Source organism: Scatophagus argus, chromosome 5, assembly GCF_020382885.2.
Source record: "Scatophagus argus isolate fScaArg1 chromosome 5, fScaArg1.pri, whole genome shotgun sequence".
Classification (NCBI taxonomy): Eukaryota; Metazoa; Chordata; class Actinopteri; family Scatophagidae; genus Scatophagus; species Scatophagus argus.
Window position 1 is genome coordinate 12,684,001 of NC_058497.1, and position 15,011 is coordinate 12,699,011.

General features: G+C 41.0%; 1 protein-coding gene and 1 non-coding gene across 2 annotated transcripts in view; both read left to right on the forward strand.

Annotated features, from left to right (window-relative positions):
- LOC124059077 (rho guanine nucleotide exchange factor 17-like) overlaps positions 1-15,011 on the forward strand; it is a 62,454-nt gene that overhangs the window by 43,270 nt on the left and 4,173 nt on the right. The window contains exons 4-23 of the mRNA XM_046388833.1: positions 3,199-3,381; positions 7,403-7,519; positions 8,469-8,561; positions 8,675-8,851; positions 9,096-9,146; positions 9,347-9,456; positions 9,571-9,656; positions 9,914-10,032; positions 10,282-10,489; positions 10,618-10,691; positions 10,848-11,035; positions 11,628-11,743; positions 11,899-12,018; positions 12,104-12,371; positions 12,525-12,611; positions 12,918-12,985; positions 13,387-13,535; positions 13,634-13,808; positions 13,987-14,082; positions 14,744-14,926. Of these exons, the coding sequence (XP_046244789.1) occupies positions 3,199-3,381; positions 7,403-7,519; positions 8,469-8,561; positions 8,675-8,851; positions 9,096-9,146; positions 9,347-9,456; positions 9,571-9,656; positions 9,914-10,032; positions 10,282-10,489; positions 10,618-10,691; positions 10,848-11,035; positions 11,628-11,743; positions 11,899-12,018; positions 12,104-12,371; positions 12,525-12,611; positions 12,918-12,985; positions 13,387-13,535; positions 13,634-13,808; positions 13,987-14,082; positions 14,744-14,926 (2,668 nt within the window). The remainder of the gene's footprint in view (positions 1-3,198; positions 3,382-7,402; positions 7,520-8,468; positions 8,562-8,674; positions 8,852-9,095; positions 9,147-9,346; positions 9,457-9,570; positions 9,657-9,913; positions 10,033-10,281; positions 10,490-10,617; positions 10,692-10,847; positions 11,036-11,627; positions 11,744-11,898; positions 12,019-12,103; positions 12,372-12,524; positions 12,612-12,917; positions 12,986-13,386; positions 13,536-13,633; positions 13,809-13,986; positions 14,083-14,743; positions 14,927-15,011) is intronic.
- Positions 5,036-5,108, forward strand: trnam-cau. The gene has a single exon. It is a non-coding gene; the product is annotated as a tRNA-Met (tRNA).

Here is a 15,011-nt window from a genome sequence, read left to right on the forward strand (position 1 = left end):
CACTAATCGACGCAGTCAAATGCCACCATGTATGTCACACATATACTGCAGTTCCTTTCAGCCACACAGAGCATTTTTAGCTAATTCTTTCGGTTATACAGCCGTCTTACTCATTTGGTTCACTGTCGCCATTCTGATCAGTGGTGTTTCCTGACCTGTTCCTGTATAACACTGTACCTGTCCAGCGCCAAAGTGCAGTTAGCATCTAGATGGTGAACATACCTGCTGAAGAAGAGCCAGATATTTCTAACCATGACAAGACATGGATAGATACACTATAAGGTTCTGCAAGTCTTTTACCACAGAGCAGAGATGAAATAATAATTGTAATAGGAAACTTAGTGATAGGCAAAAAAATGTTGTTTGGTTTTTGATGGTTATCAGTTATCAGACACCAAGACAAATTCCTAGTAATGTGAAACCTCTTCACTTACATGGCAATAAAGCCGTTTCTGATTTCTGATCAGACATTGCATTTTGAGCTGAGACGAATGTACAGTCTAAATCACACTTGTCGAAGCTGACTGAACCCAGATAAATGATACGCAGTCAGATGTGAAGCATGTCTATAGGGCGCTGTACTCCACCTGTCACAGAGGTGCATTCAAGCAAAGCTGATCTATTTGTAGAGTATTCGAGTAAAGGTGACCTACATCGGGATCACACGTCTTCCACTCTTTTTGTCACGTTCCTGACCTGACACTGTCCCCCACTGTGCTCTGAAAAAGAAAAAGAAAAAAACGATGCTACTGTCTCGATACTTCTACTAATAAAAAAACAACGAACATTAATGAAAGTTGCGACACAACACACAATCAGACTACGTGATTTAACGATGAGCATGGCATCGATGCCCGGAGAGAACCTTTATCAACCAGAAAATGTCAGAACACTTTATCTAGAGCCACCTTTTCACAGCTGGTTAATTAGCTGACTGATTTGTCATTAGGTTCTTGATTCACTAAAGATTCTCAGTTGTTTAATCCTTTTCATCGTCGTTTCTTAGTGAATGACCTGAACTCAAAGACTCCACTACAACCGGATGCTTGCCCCATGAGTTAAAGTTTATGAGCTCTTTTTTTTTTTAACAATTTTCCAGGAAACATTTATTGAAGGAAGTACAAGCTGAACTCAGCTTTCTTCAATTGAAATGTTTTAAACAGCAGATTGGATTAGCCATCAACTGTGTCATGAAGTCAGGCAGCGAGCCTCGCACAGATCGCTGGACTTTACAGCTTCTGGAGCCTCAGGGTCACTTTGCCTGAGTCCATTTTAGATAGTAAATTGAATCTACAGATTTCTCTCAGCTTTAATAGATTGCGGTGTGTGTGTGTTTCAGAGTCAGGCTTCACTCTGCTGAAAACCCAACTGCTAAAACCTACAAAAGCTGATTTTGTTGTGTGAATGAGGTTACCTTGAGAAGAAATGGGAATATATTAGGAGGACACAGAAAAAGGGGCATGAGATTACGTTTTGATATAACCATTTGCAGCTTCATCTTGTTCGGGCGTCAGCATGTCTGATGCCACATTCAGGTCATATTGTTCAGTATTTAATTGTTGAAGAGCCAAGCTGGGAAATCCATTCATGTCAGCCTCTGAGTAATTCTGTGGTGGAGATATCAGAGTGTCCTGACTTCCACCATGTCTCCCACAAATGTGTCACCAAACATGAAGGAAAGTGTCTGGGAGTTACATGTCAATAAATTCCAATATTAACACTGATAATAATCATTTCTGCTAATTTAAATGGAGCTACAAAGGATTTGTTTTGCATCTGATTTCACTTATCAACAGAACCACTACTCGTCCATCCCGTCCAGACAACAAAATTAGGTAATTGAGGCTGTTTAACTGTTGTTCCTAAGACCAGCACTTGGGTTAACCATCTTCGAATAATCGCAGGAAGTTTTCCTGTCGACATTGTTGGAATGCAGCAGTAATCACATGCCACACACAAAGAAAGTCTTGAATGTAGATAAAAATGTGAAAAATTATGTAAAAAATATCTGGATTAAAATTGACCACTCACGTTCAGATCACGAAGAAAAATGCCGCCAGATATTAGTCCATTTCAACCAAAGATTCTCAAAAGTGGAAAAGATCATCACATTGATTCAGAATTCATGCATAAATCCAGTATTACCATAAAGCAGTTCACAGATGGTTGGAAACAACAAAAAAAAAGAAGTGTGCGAGCATATGTTTGCTTGTGTGCAACAGATGTGACATGTTGAGAGTTCACAATCAGGGATCAGGCAGAAACTCAAATGTTCAGGGGGACTGGTTATGCACCAAAATATCTACAGCATCTTCTGATAATAGTAACATTTCTGTATTGCTGTTGCACATGAGGGACTGTGGTGAGAGAAATGACAGCCTTCCTCCTGCCCCCATCGTTCATCAGAAAACACTCTCTCCCTGTCGTCCCTTCCTTCTTATAAAAAGTTAACACACACATTAGTAATTGAGAACATGGCTGCAACATGCATGGTATCCCAGTGATAAGGCTGCAAGTAAGAGGAGAAATGTAAGGTTTATCATCAGCCTTTGGATTTAGCATGCAGCCCTTTGAGCTTTAAGAAGAGGAGTGTGAATAAAAACAAAGAGAAAATGTCAGTGTAAATGCCAAAGTGTTGAACTGTTCCTTTAGCTCAGGTCCACTGACTACCTACTTCTGGAGCATTTAAGCTGCATGGGAGTTCGCTCAGTTTTGTCAGTGAGTGAGGATCTGTGCTTAGCTCATGTGCTGGCTAACTGAGAATAAGCCACCCGCTGATGAAGACAACAAACTTGGTTTGAAACATCCAGAAGAAGGTAGTAAGTGGATGTTGAGTTGAGATTCTTTTGTCAAACACGTATTCAATAAAACTCTACAAATAAAATTAGCTCTTATGCTATCTATCTCTATGTATATTTATCTATTGTGTATATTTGGTCACATTACAAGCACAAAATGCATTAACGTCCACTATAGTTATTTGTTTAGTTAATATTAGCGTTATTTCAGTCCGTTCCATAAATGATTATCAGACTTATTTGCTCAGAATGTAGTTCTCAGTGACATCAAAGATAGAAATTTGTCAAACAGATTGGTCCCTGACAGCCACCTGCAGTTCCATCACTGCTGAAAAACATTTTTGCGTGTTTTAAATGATCTGAAGCGGTCAGTGATTAATTGGTTCTGTCGTCCCCTCAGGGTTACATGCGACCTCTCAAACAGCCAGACGGCGGCTCCATTGTGGACCCTCTGCTGGTGGACGAGATGTTTTACCAGATCCCGGAGATCCTGGAGCACCACGAGCTCTTCCTGGAGCAAGTCGCCAGCTGCGTGAGCCAGTGGCACGATAGGCAGACCGTTGGACACATTCTCATCCAATCAGTGAGTAGCGAAGACTTCTTTTCCCAACTTCTTTAAAGCCAATTAGAGATTGTTTACCCATTAACATGGCCAAGTAAAGACTTTTCTCCAGGAAGATGTCTCCTAGGGGATTCCAGAAACCTGGTTCCTCATTTATATGACATTTAAGGAAACAGGAAATTGTTTTAAAGTGAGTGACTGAAGAGTTTTGATCGTGATCTCTTCTTTGTGTTGTACATACAGTATGTAAGCATTGTTAACCTCCGTATGAGACTCTGACAATAGCATTAATTAGTTTGCTCCTCTGCATAGCATCTGACTTGAAAACAATAAACCTGTGGCGTGTGAGGAACACTTAGGTTATGAAATTTGTGTTGCGATGCGACACTGTGAGTTATAGTAGTACATCCTCAAGCTAGAATGGGTCAGCATATGAACAGTAACTAATGAACAGACATTCAGTCCAGCTAAAAGCACACATTATTCTTCACACAGCAGCAAACCATGAAGGCCCCAAACCACAATTCAAATGATGCACTTTGCTTCTCTGGAGCAATGTTATTGTTTCATGGTGTATTTGTTTTTAGTATCGCTGCAGGATAAGATAAGGGTTTTTTTCCAGGCTACCCTTTTTGAGAATCTAAATGCTCTTATTATTGACTTATTCCAAGTTTAATTCCAAAATTTCTTTTTAGATGATTTTTTTCTTGAATGTTTCTGATCCACTGTGAAGCAGCATTAAAGCAACTTGTGCAGACAAAACGTATTTTTCCGTACATGAGAGCATAATTGAATAGACGACCTCCCAACAAGCGGTACTGACAGTAGGGCGGACTGAAGGGAAGATGTTTTACTGAGAGATAGTCTATAGTTGGCAGCACTAGTTTAATATTTTGCTTTCCCGGTGACCTCTTGGTGACGCATTTAAAATTTCCCATGACCCTCGAGTGGCTCTCAGTGTAGGCTTTGAAAAACAGTCCTCTAAAACATCCGTGTTAGGCTAAATGTCAGGCTTCAGTCTTTGAGAATGAAAAGACTGAGCAAATATTTTGTCAGAAATTCATTTTAAAAGAAGCACAGATCTGTTTTCCATAGTCTGGAATTCAGTGTGGCTACAGGCTTTGTTTTTCTTTTTTTATCAAGTGGTAGTGACTGTCACTCTCTTGCTATGTTAATGCTATTGTCGTCACTCTGAGCACCTCACAACATGGCTCTTACTCAACTCTCACTGGAGACACTAAGGGTCACACACACACACACACACACACACACACACACACAAAAAGTCCAAAACAATGTCGTAAACTGCTCACTGATTTACAAGCAGCTGAAACAGGTTGAGTTAAAGCTGCAGCACCAGATTATTAAATTACATTCATCATGCAACACTTCATAGCTCCTGAGATAAGTTCACAGATTTATTATTGATAAACTGTCAAATGCTGTATGTTGCCCTTTGGTGGTCTTTTAGGCCCAAAAAAAATCTAAGTACTTAATTGGCAATAGTTGCAAGAAGGCAAGTGAGAATAGGGTTTTCTTTTCTTTGTGTTTTGTTGAAGCTGTTGCAGATCCTCCACTCTGCTCAGCCTGACTCTCCCTCCCCCACTGCCACTCCCTCCCTCCCTTCCCCCCTCGCTGAAGCTCTTAAAGGGGCAGTGGTCGCAGTGTGCTCAGGGCCTCGTTGGCGCAGTAGGCAGCGCGTCAGTCTCATAATCTGAAGGTCGTGAGTTCGAGCCTCACACGGGGCAGGTCTTTTGTTGTTCTTGTTGTTGTTTAGAATGGCAGATGAGTGGGGAGATTTTCTCTGTCATTGCTGCATACCTTGTGGGAAATCGACGCTCTGATCATTTATTTGTCTGACAAGTAGCACTAAAGCTAAAAGCTGTCGATACAATAGAGGTATTTCATGTCACTGAATACCTACTTGTTTTTGTTGTTAGATTTGAATATGGATGAATTGTAACTGTGTCCTCTATTTCTGCTCTTTCTGTGCTCTGTTATGACGAAATTTTTCATTTCTGTTCTCATCTTCTGTTATCATTCTGCAGCAGGCCTCCTATTGCACATGTACCTTTATAGTACTTTTACTGTAATGCAACTCATGCCTCTCAAAATCTTCTTCTGACATGTATAAGTCTCTTTCCCAGACCATGAGAACATTTTCTACATTTGGATTTTACAGTTTTGAAAACATGTGCATGATTTTGACATACTGATGCAGGCAGTAAATGTTCAGAAGAAACAATGCAAATTTGTTTTGCAGCACAGCTGGTATTTTCAGTCTCACACGTAAACTGATGGGGTCGTGGAGTTTGCTAAACTTTTCTGTTCGTCTCTCCTCGTGTTTCTTTGCAGGGGTGGGTGGGCGGACAGGTACGATGTAACAGATGACTATGTTAGGGATTTGGTTTGGTGCAGCTCTCTTGTTTGTTTAGAAAGTGGAACATATCAAACTTTTTCAGGGATGAAATGATTTAGAACAGGACTGCAACGTTTATCAGGATGGAAAAAGACTTATTCATCCATAAAATGCTGGAGCTTGCAGTGCTCCCATCCCAGTCCACCAACACTGATTACCGTACATCGGAAGTAAATACTTCCTCTAAATTCTTTATTAAAATTATGGTTTCATGTTTCAAGAATTAAAAACAGTAAAATTTAAAGACATTCAGCAGACACTCCACCTATAACATAAAACAAAGCATTAAGTTAATGACATTATTTTTGGGTTTGCTATCTGCCACTGTGTCGTCCTCTCCTTGAAGATTGAAGATACATTTAAATAAAGTTGAGTCGATATATCTGAAGAAGCATCTTCCAGAGAGCTGCTGGAGAAGAGAATTAAGTTTTGCCTTTATATAAAGTGGTGACGGAGTGCATTGTTCTCTCTGCTGTTTCAGCCCTCTGCTGTGACTAATCCTCACAATCTCCTCAGATGTCATGTCTCTCCCCTCTTCCTCACACAGTGAGGAGAGCGAGAATGGAGAGAGGACACTGACTGATGGATGGTTAAGAAAGAGGGTCAGGTTATTTCATGAAAGGCTAGAAAGCCGCTTGCTGATGTCATGATGTGCCTTCATGGCTGCAAGGGCCCTCTTTTTCTCTCTTTGTGTGTCTCTCCTGCTTTTTTTTTTCCAGTATCTCCCTCTGTCTCTGTGTTTCCTGCCCTCTATTTGAAAACAGATCAGGGTATGTTTTAAAAAGGTAGAAATGTCCTTTTCTATTGCCATTCCAGTCAAAATGAAAACCTCCTTACGTGAAGTTTTATCGTCTCGGTACATGTACAGTTAAACTCTGTTGGAGCGAACCTTCAGGTGCCTACAGAATATATACATGAATACAAATACAAAAAGAATCTAGAAAAGTACACATAAGAAAAATTAGTGACAACTTCGGTTTTGGTTATCTTTGCAACTGCAACTATCTTTTGTGGTTATTATGCTTAAACTACACAAAAACAAATGTTCTAAACGTTAACACTTGAACACGTATAATTAGCTTGAGTGAACTAACACAGCAGCGCAATTTGTTCTGCTGTTTGTCGCAGTTGTTTTTCCTGATTGTTTCACCAAATGCAACAGTTTACTTGGAAAATATTCATCCAGGAATGAGAAATAAGCTCATGACATCTTTTTATACTGGACAAAAATTGTTCAACAAGTTTAATCCTACGGTAAAGTCAGTCTAGCCAGATACCAAAGTACAGTAGATAATGCATATAAAAATGATATCAAAGCAGCAACTTCTCATATTTAAAAAGCTGGAGCCTGCAGTGTTGTTTGATAAACACCTCAGATGATTAATGAATTGTCAAAGATCACACTGATGTATTTTCTGTCAATCAACTATTCAAAAGTTTTAGTTGAATTAGCTGTCTTATTCTCACACCAGCACCTCAGATATTCTGCTTTATAAGATATTGCTGAAGCTTAAAGAAAGATTACAAGCGAGGGTACATCATCAGTACACCTTTAGATTAATTTTGCATCATAAAAGTACACACACAGTACTTTAAATGTCCTCCTCCTCTTCTTCCCTGTAGTTCTCCAAAGAGATGCTTGCTAATATGTATTCAGCGTACATTGACAACTTTCTCAATGCCAAAGACGCTGTGAGGATTGCCAAGGAGGCGAAGCCAGCATTTCACAAGTTTCTCGAGGTGAGTGTTGGACTGAGTCACAGGATGTTCGGTATTGTCTGTGCAGCTGCTCTCATTTGTTTGTTGGAAAAGTAGAAACCTGTGGAGATATTAAGAAAAAAAAGGTGGAAAGTCCTTTTAACCAGCTTTTCAGAGACTCTACTGAGTAATATTGGAAGTTCATGTTCTATGCTGAAAAGTGCTTTGTTGTTTGTGTTGTTAGTTCATGCTGTTATTCCCTTGAGGTATTGCCTTTGAAATAAAAAAAAAAAACACCTGATTGTCCTTGTCCTATGGTTACAGGACTTTGGGAGGTTTAGTTTGGAGTTTTTCTGATAGAGGACTGTAAGTGACTTTACCTGTCCTTCAATTCAGATGAAATTAGCTGACTGAAAGTCATGTTTTCCCCTCTAATCTCCTTATTACTGAATCAGATGTGAGAAATTGAATGCGAGAAACATGTTTTCTTCCTCTGCTCAGGAAATCTGGAGAATCTAAAATGTTCCCACAGTACTGATACTACTCAGATTGCTTTTCTGTTACAGTAAATGTAATTTTTCATATAATTGTCTGTGAAACCTTCTGCAAACCCTCTCTTTAAACCAATTCAACCAGAAAATTTATCTTCAAAACGCTGGAATTTTTTAGAAACATGTCCAGTTAGTTTGGTAGACCACTGCTGTAGACTTTGATACTGTGGTGTGCCACCAGAAGTAAATGTATGGGAAAAAGAGAACAAGTTGGCTGCAAGGACAGGAGCTCAAAATCAAAAAATGTGATCAGCCACCACAAAAACCTGTCATGTCCTCATCCTGTTCTCAGTTTTCAACCACCGAGAGCTTCATGCCAGACCGGGTTTTTACAGTGGGTCCACTCTGCCATCTTGTGGTGGTGCCGTGAAGAAGTATTGTTTAACTTCACCTCCTCACTTATATCCATGCTCTTTCCCCATCCTCCTTTACTGTAACAGCAAAACATGCGTGAGAACAAGGAGAAGCAGGGTCTTGGTGATCTCATGATTAAACCGGTTCAGAGGATTCCTCGATACGAGCTGCTGGTTAAGGTAAATTATCTCAAAATTTATCAGCCCACTTTCTGTATACCGTGAGTAGCCTTATCTTGTGTTCACATGAAGGAACTTTAAAATATATTTTGTTTTTGTATTGTCTCTTCAAGGACCTGCTCAAGCACACCCCAGAGGATCACCCAGACCACTCATACTTGCTGGATGCCCAGAGGGACATCAAGCGATTGGCCGAGAAGATCAATAAGGGCCGTCGCTCGGCTGAGGAGGCAGAGAGGGAGGCGAGGGTCATCCAGGAGATTGAGGCCCACATAGAAGGAATTGAACATGTGAGATATCTAGTGTTTAATAAACAGTAAATGTATGCATGCCTCATGTTTGTTTTTGTTAACTGTCAGCCTCAGGGCTGCAGCTAAGAATTGCCTTCATTAATCTGCAGATCATCAGTTCATTAATCTTTTTGTTCATATAATTAAAAATAATAGTTTTTTAAAAATCCAGTTTTGTAATGCCCAAGATGATACTATTAGTTTAGTTTTTGTAATGCTTCGCTGTCTCTTTTGTGTGTGTTAGATTCTGAACCCTCAGAGGAAGTTCTTAAGACAGGAAATGGTCATGGAGGCGGTAAGAAGTGCTTTCTGAGTTGGCGTAATAAATACGTACATGACATAATAAGATTTCTAAATTGGTGTCATGGTGTCTTGGAAAATAAATCCAAGTGTAATACAAACTATTAAAGCAAACTGCAGTATAATTTAGAATTTGAGTTCCTAAGAGTTCGTATTTTCTGAGCTTTTCTTCTTCTCTCCTTCATCTCTCTGTAGAAGACTGTGGGCGGGAAGAAGGATCGTTCTCTCTTCCTCTTCAGTGATCTGATCATCTGCACCACTCTGAAGAGGAAGTCTGGGTCGTTAAGACGCAGCTCCATGAGCCTGTATGCCAAAAACACTTGATGGATCACATGGCCATAACTGACCGCACACAGACTATGTTTGTGACAGAGTTTGTCTTAATAGTTACCTCTTTTTATCCGTCTCACCTTTGTCAGATATTCTGCTGCGAGCGTGATCGACACCTCCAGTAAATACAAGTTCCTGTGGAAGCTTCCCCTGGAGGATGTGGAGGTGGTGAAAAGTAAGGCTCCATCACTGCTGGTGACATGAAATACATCCTGTTATTTTGATTTTTTCCCCACAGGATTTTTAGACTGGAATGACTCTGACACTCTGTGTAACTTCTAATGTCACCGTTGACTGGAGATCTTTTTTCCTCATTATTCCCTGATTCATCAATAATCAATATTAAGACTGGAATGTTGTTATTTTTTTCTTAAGATGTTTGGTTTTTATTTTGATTGTGTTCAGTTCTTTAACTAATAATCTCTGCATTAGGCTCCACCCAGGCAGCAAACAAGGAGAGCATTCAGAAGATGATTAGTCGATTAGACGAGGATCTCAGCACTCTTGGTCAGATCAGCAAACTGTCTGAAACCCTCAGCTTCCCGCACCAGGTACCCTGAACCAACACACACACACACACACACACACAGATGCACACACAAACCGCAGCCACATTTTACAATATTTTCACTTCTTTTTAGTTTTAACCCTTTCTCCTTCCTTCATTCCATCCATCTCCTTGATTTGGTTCCTTTATTTCTTCTGGATTTCGATCTTTCTTGCTTTCTTACTGTCCTCTGTTCCATGATGTGGTAAACCAACCGATGGTGTTTTTCTTCTGGTTTACGTCTCTCTCTTAGTCCCTCGACGAGGTAATAAAGGACCTGATGGCGTCGGTGCACCGCGAGCTGTCGGAGAAGCAGTCTCTGGCCTTCAGCATGACCTTCCTGCCCACAAAGCTGGAGTTTACCACAGCCTCCGCTGAGAGCAGCTTCGTCTTCGAGTTCACCTCGCCTGACGCTCGTTCCAACTTTGAACAGGCCTTTGAAGAAGCCAAGAAGAAGCTTGGTCAGTGAAAAAAGTAGTAGTGTAGTTGCTTTGGTTATCATTTATCATTAATGATTCTGATTGGGATGCATTAAGCCTGGAGTTTGTTTATTTAAATGGTCTGACTGCTCATGTGTCATTGTGTGTAGCAATGAACAAGGACCAGTGGGACCCAGAGTTTCTGAAGGCCATCCCTATAATGAAGACGCGCAGTGGAATGCAGGTGAGCGCAGCAGATACGGTACTCATATGTGTGTATGCATGTGGTAAAAGGTAAAAGTTGCGATTTATGTCAGCCATTAAAATCATTTCATACCTGTGGACAAGCCATGTTTACAGATGCACAAAAGTCATCCGATGCTTTGTTGTTTGTCTCCAGTTTTCGTGTGCCTCTCCGAGCCACAGCTGTCCCGACAGCGGCTGTGAGGTGTGGGTGTGTAACAGCGATGGATACGTAGGACAGGTGTGTCTGTTGAACATCAAGGATGAGCCCACAGTGGAGGCTTGCATCGCCGTGTGCTCAGCGAGGATCATATGCATCGCTGCGGTGCCAGGACTCAAGGGAAGGTCAGTGCACACACAGGCTGTATAGTAAAGGTGGAAAGACCTGCTTCAATAAACCCTTTCACAGCAGATATTTTTATTTGCTATAGCAGGAAAAGCACAGAAACAAATTTAATTAACAATGAGTGCAGTCTTGTCTCTCAGTAAGTCATTACAGTGAGGGCAGAGTACCAAGGCCCTTGGAGTGGCTCGCATGAATGGAATACAGCCACTTTTAATGTTGTATTGTACCTGTGCTTTCTTCTGATTAGCCAAAAACATCTGGCCACATGTTTTTCACAACAAAACATCTGTTGTGTCCAGTCCTTGTTGGTCAGTATTTTTTTCAGCCCATATTTGAATGTTCTCCATCTTTTTTCCTCTCATGAATTTTTGCTGGGCAAGCATTCAGACCTGCTATCTTTAACAAACCAGTTATGAAATGCATAAATAGTTCTATCAAATAGTTTATATCTTCACCTAAGGTCACGGAAAGAACCCTCTAATACGAGTATAAAAGCTGCAGTGTGACAAACTTGATATTTTAGGCTGTTGAACTGGCTCATTGTCTTCATCTCTACTCTGTACCTTTAACCAATCACCCTTCACCTCTTAGGGAGCGTGGATCAGAGCCCACCATAGCCCCTGCCTCTGGAGCACATGGTCACACCCAGCAGCAACTCCACATATCGATCTCTCATTCATCTCTGGAGCTGACAGAGCAACCTCCAGGTTGGTCCATCATCAGTTCCTACTAAAACTAACTGGGTTGTAAACTGTAAGCTGCTACACAAGTAGAGTTTAGTAAAATCCTATCTTCTCCTCATATTAGCCTTTATGAAGTACACTTGTATACATATGTTGACTGATCAGTTGATTGTTTCCAGGACCAGGTGCTGAGCTTGTTCCCTTTGACAGTGATGACACAGATGACGAGGATTCGCCCAGCCCTTCCTCCACTCTGCAGAGTCAGGCCAGTCACTCCACCATATCATCCAGCTACGGCAGTGCGTAGAATCACTCATACACACCAGTCACACACGTACTTATGTATGTCATGTACTTAAACTATTTCTCATTTCCCCTCCTAAGATGATGAGTGTCCAGGCTCCAAGGACATGGCTACGGAGACCACCAGCAGTGAGGAAGAGCAGGAGTTCTCAGTGGCAAGCTCTTACGGAGCCCCGGGGATGTTGGGAGTAGGCGGAGGAGGTCGTACCCAAACAGAGAGCCCCATGGACGGCCGCGCCATGCGCCGCTCCTCCCGGGGCTCTTTCACCAGGGCGAGCCTGGAGGACTTGCTCAGCATCGACCCGGAGGCCTACCAGAGCTCTGTATGGCTGGGCACTGAGGACGGATGGTGTGTGGTGATGCAGACACTCACCATAAATCCTCCAGCTAAAACTAAAGAATTAACAGAAGTGAAGCTATGAGAATTCAAACTTCACATAGAACTAGCTTCCTTGCTGGTTGATTTCATGACCTAATTTTCCAATGCTTCTGTTTCCGTTAGCATCCACGTGTACCAGTCATCAGACAACATCCGAAACCGGAAAAACAGCATGAAGATGCAGCACTCAGCTTCCATCCTCTGTATACTGTGAGTTGCCTTCTTGGCCGCTACTTTGCCTTTAAAAACAAATAACAACAACAACAACAACACCAAGCAAACAGTAATACTGGAATTTATGCTGTATTAACAATTAAAAATACAACTTGATGGGGATTTTTGGGAGGAAAACAGGATGAAAAGCTAGTTCTGAATGTCTCCTGTTAGTTTCTGTCTCAGCTTTCCTGTTTCTGCTATCTGTATATTATCTTGTGACGCATACACAAAGTTTTTGCAAAATATAATTGATCTTGGTATTGTTATCACCTTACTTGTGTGCTTTACTCTTTCCTTCAGGTATTTGGACAACAAAGTGTTTGTGTCTTTGGCCAATGGGGAGGTGATTGTCTATCAGAGAGAAGCAGGTAAACTGGGAATGTGGAGTGAGTTTTTTTTAAATTTTCTCTTTATTTGGGAAGATACTTTACAGCAAAATATAAACAAAATTGAGTACATAAATCATACATCCATAATTCAAAATATGAAAAAACAACAATAGGATAACATGATACTATTACTACTACTACTACTACTACATCTAAATAATATTATCCTCCTGTTTTTCTCTTTCGTTCTACTAATTACAGGGATGATGTAAAGTGTCCATTTTGACCACAGTTCCATAAAGTTATCATGCTGTACTTTTAAATAAGAAGAAACAGAGTCTCCATTACATCTGTTTCATAAATCATTTTTAACCAATCTTGAAAATATGTTCAGCGTGTTCAAGGTAATCTTCAGTTTTTATTTTAATCTCAATCTGCAGGTAGTTTCTGGGACCCTCAGTCTTCCCAGACGTTGGTCCTGGGCACACCCAGTAGCCCTGTCACCAAGATGGTTCCTGTGGGAGGAAAGCTGTGGTGTGGCTCACAGAACAGAGTCCTTATTATCAACACAACTACACTGGTACAAGAAGTAAGTGTTGCGTACAAATGGATAAACCACAAGGCAGACAGACCATTAAGTGAGTGTAACACCTCCTCCCTCCTTGTCTCCTCCTCCCGCCGTCTCAGCACTGCTTCCAGGTGGGCACAGACAGCAGTCGGTGCGTGACTTGCATGGTGGCGTACGGTCAGGGTGTGTGGTTGGCTTTGCAGGGCAGCGCGCACGTCAGACTGTACCACGCTCAGAGCTGGGTGAGCCTCACAGAGGTGGACGTGGCGCCTGCTGTGCATAAGATGCTGGCAGGTAAGCACACCTGGACGTTGGAGCATTTTTCTTAATTCCTTTCCCTTTATTCAGTTAAATTGAATTAAACTAAACAATTTTAATACTTGATCCCCAGTTCACTCATTCCGTCTCCCCTCTTTCCACTGTCCTTAATCCTGACCCCCACCTGTTCTCCCTTTTCTTTCTCTCCACTCAGGTGCAGATGCGATCATCAGACAGCACAAGGCCGCCTGTCTGAGAATCACAGCATTGTTGGCCTGTAAGGATCTGCTGTGGATTGGCACCAGTGCAGGTAATAACACACTTTTTTATTATCCAAGAAATCCATAATACATCAACCTGATAATTAAAATGAATTTTCATTTTGTTTAACGTATGAAATCAGATGTGGGCAGCCATTCAGAGGTCTAGAAACAAGCTCAAAGTACATTCATGTGCAGTCTTTGTTCCGCATATCTATTCCACATATAGTATGTAATATTTAGTGTTTGTTTCTTTGATTTTTTTTTTTGTTGTTGTTGTTAGATGGGTGAAAATCATATTTAAGAATCATATTTAAGAAATAGAGATCCAGTGGACAATACTGTTTGCAGCTTAAATAGTAGGTAAATCATTTATAAATCTGTACATTTATATTTACCTGTTGCTTATTTAGAGGGACTCCGAGGAATTATCACAACTCACAGAAGTTTTCTCTCTGTTTCTTGACCTTCCGAATCCGTTTTAATCTGTCCTATCTTTTGGTGTGCAGCAATGTTAAATCATCAAAAAGTTGGCTCAAAGCTTTTTGAATATTCTTAGATGTGTGTGTGTTGTTTTTTTTTTTTTTATCAAAAGAGATTACAACTAAAAAAATTGCCAAAGCTTTTACATTTAAGTGTTAGCATTTTAGTTTGATCGCTTTTAGCTGGATTAAAAAAGACAACATAATTTAAGATGGTGTTGTTCTACAGGGGTGGTCCTTACGCTGACGATCCCAGCAGTGAGTTCAGGAACTGGGGCTGGGACACTGAAATCTCCTCTGGCGCCCATGGGCTCGGCTCACGGCCACACGGGCCACGTTCGGTTCCTGACATCGATTGAACTGCCGGAAGGATTTGACATGAACTTCCCTCCTACAACGATGGACTCCACAGGTAGTTACTGTGGTTTTTTTTATACATGCTCTCCTAACAATTAAACTGAAATAAGGTTTCAAGTCTAATGTTTCATGTCTCTCGA